This window comes from Westerdykella ornata (assembly GCF_010094085.1).
Source record: "Westerdykella ornata strain CBS 379.55 unplaced genomic scaffold EI97scaffold_26, whole genome shotgun sequence".
NCBI classification, from domain to species: Eukaryota; Fungi; Ascomycota; class Dothideomycetes; order Pleosporales; family Sporormiaceae; genus Westerdykella; species Westerdykella ornata.
The window spans coordinates 316,340-322,339 of NW_022986876.1; the positions used below are offsets into that span (position 1 = coordinate 316,340).

The window sequence follows — 6,000 nt, forward strand, 5'->3', positions numbered from 1 at the left end:
AGTTGTAGACGTCCTCATCACAGATGCCATACTTGGCCTTTGTCTGCTCTACTAGCTTGAACCAGCTCTTAATTAACTTAGGATCCTTGCATAGAGCCCTCTGTCTATCGTACGGCCGATTAAAACGTGTTGTAAGACTGTCTGTATGCTTGACGAAGTTGCGTGGCCAGTGGATGCCAACATGGCCTGCGCCGCGCGCAGCTAGCAGGTTGTTGGCCATATCACGTACAGCTGCATACGTAGGTGCAAATCCACATTGATCTAGGTCAAGTATATTTGTAACAATCACCTCCTCTTCTAGCTCAGTGAGCTTCTTTGAGTTGGGCTGGCAATCGCGTTGTAGAGGCTTCCCGGCGCGTCGGTCACGCAGCGTTGATCGAGGGACATTATACATTTGGGCAGCGTAGCTAGCACTTTTAATTTGCTTCTTTTCAATAGAGGAGATGGCAAGAATTAAATCTGCTTCGTGATAGCTTGATTGAGTATTACGTGGTTGAGCCATGAAGGTTGATAGTTGAGATAGTGCACGAAGTTGGTGGGCCTGGCGACTCGCTTGTAAAACACGTTATGATGATTTCCAACATGGACGCTTGACTGGTTTTCGTGGCTCATAATGCGTACTTTCGCGCGCAAAGAAATGAACTGTGAGGTTCAACGGGCCGGAAGCAACTGGGTGCAGTTGGTACCGCAGTGGCTTCTTTCGGTTTTTCCTCTTTCCCCTAAATTAATTGTTTGAACCCCTAACATGAAGTACAATATTGATGTGGCTGTCAGCCAATTGGACGTTTTAAGACCAAAACTTGAACAGAAACAGCGTCCATTGGCCGAAGCTCCTCACCAACATAAACAGCTCACAAGCAATTTCCACTAAAACAAAACGCGTACAGAAGAGAGTGATATAACTATTGAAAATGCAACAATGTATTAGGAAAAATAGTGTCTAGCCAATACATCATGGCCCGACAGAGACTTCACTTGCCTGGTCAAACCGACTTCGTCCAATCCATCCTGGCCATATCTTCACGCACTCCTACCCATGGCATTGAGACAGTGCACTGAGCACCACCCAGACCTGATCCGCAGAGCCGTAACCGTAGCAATGTCTTGCGGGCTCAGTGTGAACCCCTGCTCGTAGTTTTGGTGTGACCAGCGGATGTTCTCCGCCATGTCATCGACCTCATGTGGAGGAGGCAGATGAATGGTATGAAGATATTGGAACCCGAGGCTGTTGAAACACGCGGGAGGGGGTTGAGCGGGATTAGGGTTGAACTGGGCGTCGTTAATACCATTCACTCCGCCTTGTTGCGCGTTATTGGTAGACTCGCCAGCAGAATCAATGCGCAAGCGCTTCGAAGGACGCTCTACCTGCCCGGATCCCGGCGACGACGAATCAACCTCCTCCCGGCGCTGCTTGTTGCCACGGGGCGCGTTTTCGTTGCTTTGAGCTGCTTCAGAAACCCTAGACAAATCAGTAGGATTCTTGTTGGCACACCAACGTTGGAACGCCACACTATCGGAGTGTTCTGGGAGTACCGTGATCCTACCAATCCTGTCCAGGAGCGCGCCAAAGTCCGTAGGGAAGCGCCACTCCTCTTCAGGGTGTGCAACGTGATATTGGATGCACTGCGTGAGGTCCAGCGCATCATAACCGGCGGGCCAGAACTCTACCCCACGGGCAAGGTCCTTGAAGGGAATCGGAGGCACAGGGGCGTTCAAGGTGTCCGCACCATTGCCTGTACGAGGATGGGTCAGGCGAGGAGTCCGAAAACCAGTCACTGAGATGCTGGAAGGATCCCAGTTCGCTGGCATCTGGTGAGACCCAACTGTCCATTTTGCGTACTGGCCCTCTGGGCGATGGCGCATGGAAGGTGCCATCATGCGAAGGACCGTGTTTGAAGCGACTGGTCCGTTAGGCATCTCACGGAGACAGTTGATAACCCTGGTCATCACGCTCGTTGTCCAACCGTTGCTGACCAAGCGGTCAATTACGTCCCATGACTTGAGCCAGTGGGGGAAGAAGGCCAGGATTTCAACGGCGGTGATATTGCCGTTGGGGAAGTCCAGATTGGTGCCGGGTGCGTCTGCCAGTCGATTGTGGTCGTCATGTGCAGTTGGACGGGACTTTGTGCCCTGCGATCCCCTCGCTTTGGCGTCTCCGGACGGCTCAGGACGACTCTGGGGTTGCTCAACCGCCACTGGCGAAGGGTCAGGCTGTTTAGCAGCTGCAACATCATTGCGAGGTAACTCAGGACGTACCCGCAAGCTATTGGGCTCAAGTGGGCCAGGGATTGCGTAGTAAGCGTTCATGAGTTTCGCGGTGCGACGGGCAGGGAAAGCGTCATCTACGTCTCGAACATTCCCATGCTCATCCAAGATGACCCGATCAATATATGCCTGCATATCCGGATCGGGCTTCGGGAGGTCGTACGGGAAGTTGGGCGCACGGAAGCAACGGTTATGAAGTGGATAGACGTATCCACCTGCCTGTCCCAAACGGTGTTCATTCCATGCCCGCAGGATCAGAACTTCCGTGAAGACTATCCCATCCAAAATCTTCTGAGGCGGCTTCGTGCGCATCTCACAAGACTCCTGGCCATCCCAATAATCGAACAGGAGTTGGTTAAGCAACTGCTCGGAAGAGGAAGCATATATCACCTTGGCATATCGCTCCGTCTCCTGCAGAATGGCAGAGAGGTCACCGTATGACACCTGCTGAGTGCTATTGCCAACCGACATCATGTCGTTGCTGGATTCCATTTGGACACTTTGTAACCCGTTTCTCAAAATCGACTGTGATCGCGTTGGGTTACTGTGTCAACTTCGAGAATCCCGGATCCCTCGAGGTGTGTTCTGGCTGGATCCGTTGGGAGAAGAGGAGTATTTAAGGGGTCCATTCCACGAGTGCGACGGTTGAGATTTTCTCATTGTCTATAGACAGTGTTGCAGACATTGTGCAAGAGTGCTGCGCGGCTGTCCCCAGGGTCATTGTGTATTGTTGATTCCATGCGCACATTGTGCGAATATAATGTTTGATTCATTAACAATCCGGTACCGACGGCCCTACACTGTAGATGAATATAGTGGTCTCGAGATATATAGTGACATCGACGCTGCAAGACATTAAGTTCGACGTATTGAGCGCGAACATTACTACCGACCGCTGTAATGTATGTACGTCTTGGTTGTTGAACCAGATATAGGTGAAAACCTTTTACCATGTTTGCAGAATGTTCACAGTGCCTTTAATCATCAAACTACACCATGAAGGTTTGCTCTTTTGGTTGACTTACACGGGTGCCATCGTAGACACTGACGAGCGGCTTCTGGAATTGTTAAATCATAGTTGGAAGGTAATGCTGATGGGAAAAGCCAACCAATCAGAATAATCTCACTGTTAACATTAGAGAGCAATGCAACTTGCGGATAGTCATTTGCGGAAGTCTGGCTTGCGGAGATTAGTGACTCTAGGTTCGATTCCATTTCAAGGGACCAGCTACACAACACGCTGTAGGCTCAACGAGACAATGATCATTTATACATAACATACAAATACGGACATGAAAAGCAAGATCCAAACATATACTGACCAATCTTATTGCCAAAGTAGCGCCCTTGGAACGTTTAATCCACCAAGGGATTGTCCCTTCAGCACTGATTCTCCGTTGGCGAATCACGAAAAAGGATTTTGAACCAGCGGCTCATTTGCTCATTCGCAAATATCCGCATCAACATTAACCTGGATAGAGATATGGTCTGTCGTAAATTACCTGTAAATCGACCTTGCGACGACTGTGTCCCAGAGTTTGATTGATGGCTACAACTAGAGGTTCAAACAAGCGTTCCGGTTGTATCCGAGATTGGTCCCATCGCCAATTATGGGCGTACTCACGCCAGCATATGCAGATAACAGTGAGAGATTTGAGCCTTTGCATATAACGCAAGACTCCAAGATTCATGTCGCGCTTTAAATCGTCCACAGAGCGGAGATGCCGGTAGACATGATCATGTGTCGGGCTGGGTCCACTGGTAAGATATTTCAAGACGAACCGGATACTGAATTCAATGCTCAACCGTTTTAGTCCGGTACATTCTTTCAAAAGCGTTGTAGGGTGAGAAGTCGAGTTGAGCGGGGTCCAACTGCGATTGAGGAGGTCGTTCTGATAAGACAGCATTCGAATTGCTTTGAAACCGGTACGTTTAGGGAACTGGCCCAGCCAATCCAACAATGCTTTTTGCTGCTGGAACAAGTCCCTTGCTCCATCCAGAAGAACAAAGCAAGTGCGCTCAACATATGACAGACAGGCCTCTTCACGAACCTTTTTCGACACAAAACAGATTGATGGCAATAAACCGGGGTAGAATACCAGTCGCGATATGTTGATGCGATAGTTCATGTACACACGCGTGGGCAGATCTTTCATGACCATTTTATAAACTATGCTGCGCACCTCCGGAGGAAGGTCCATGAATCGCGTTGTTCGGGTTTTCTTGCGACTCTTTTGATTTGTGTCTTTTGCAGGCAGGTGTGACATTGATCGATGCTGCCAGCAGAGCCGCAGAAACTGCGACATCAGGTCATGAAGAAGCGGCGGAATTGCCCCACATTGAGGGGGGAGGCACATCAATGCAGTGTAGTTACCATTCACCGCTAAAAGATGGTAGAGTGTTGGCGAGTCTCCAAGGCGACTTTGAAGAGGCGGTTCTTCGTTCATATCCGCTATCGATCGAGCCATCAGTGGATTTGTGGAGCTTTCTGCAAAATCGGATGATGCGCCGCTTCCACTCGACATTGGTGAACCGCCAGTTTGGATACTCCCCTCCAGGACCGTACTGAGGCCCCCCGTGAAATCCGCGATTGCCTCAGATATTGAGGTTATCAGGTCGCTTTGTAAACGCGGAAAAGTGGTAGTGGTATCATTCCTGACAAGGTTAGGTAGGCTGTTAAACAACTTTCTCAACCCCCAAGGATGACCAGTGTCATCAAAAATATAAATGGCGCACTTTCCATCGAGGACTCTCTCGTGTATGAGCTGAGACCGGAGCTCTTCTAAACGGACAGGGAAAGAAAAGGACTCTGTTGTTGTTGCCGTCTCTTCAGCTTCTTGGCTTCTGGAGTGGCTGGGTTTTCAAGAATTCGTTTACCGCTGTGTAAAGAGTGTGCGTGATTGCTTTGAGACATCAACGAAGAGTGCGATGTTCTTGCTCAGGAGGTCTTTAAAACTTCCAATATGACAGACGAAAGGCAAGGCTCTTATGTCGTCGGCTTCCGTGCAGTTGAGTTTGCGGGTCCTTAACCACTAAGATCACAATCTTAGGTTAAAATCATTAGTGGCTGCAACTCCTATTTTATGCCAGACACTGTGATCAGAATGAGTCATGAGATGGACAACAAACATTGCTATTTCGTCTGGTTTATAACAGGGTGCAGGTGACACACGGAAAACTGCTTGTTGTTTCGTGGGCACCCTGACCCTAGGGGCAGCGCGCACTCCGCGACAGGCGTTGATGCTGTGTTCAGCAGATGTAACTTAGTCATATTTATAAACTCTCCGTAGACTGAAACAATGGACGAAGTTGTCGCAAGAGCCGATATGAAGCTTGTCACAGTGAGTTACAGCTTTGAGATAACGTGACCTAAAACCGAACGACGCACACAACCGAACGACGCACACAACCGAACGACGCACACAACCGAACGACGCACACAACCAAACGACGCACACAACCAAACGACGCACCCCACCAAGACTTTCAACTTTCACCTGCAAATAGTCAACACCCGAACAAGCTACTGTGCCGCACAAGGTATCAAATTAATCATCAGCATCTACTGTATCTTTCTTGCATGTGCGCGAGTTGTGAGGACGGTCCCTGGGTCTCCACGAGCGGCTGGATCTCCGAGGCCTACACTGCAACTGCGCGAGACAAGGGAGAATGGCTGGGTAGGTTGGGATCTATTTCAAGCTATCCAAAGGTGGAGAGCAAAGGGTTGCTTCCACC

At 49.6% G+C, this 6,000-nt stretch overlaps 1 protein-coding gene across 1 annotated transcript; it reads right to left on the bottom strand.

Annotated features, from left to right (window-relative positions):
• Positions 1 to 1,020: 1,020 nt before the first annotated feature.
• On the bottom strand, positions 1,021 to 2,736 carry EI97DRAFT_461039 (uncharacterized protein; the record flags this gene model as incomplete). Its single annotated transcript, XM_033801161.1, has 1 exon — positions 1,021 to 2,736. The coding sequence occupies one exon, from the start codon at positions 2,734 to 2,736 to the stop codon at positions 1,021 to 1,023; it is 1,716 nt and encodes a 571-aa protein (XP_033651152.1).
• Positions 2,737 to 6,000: the final 3,264 nt, after the last annotated feature.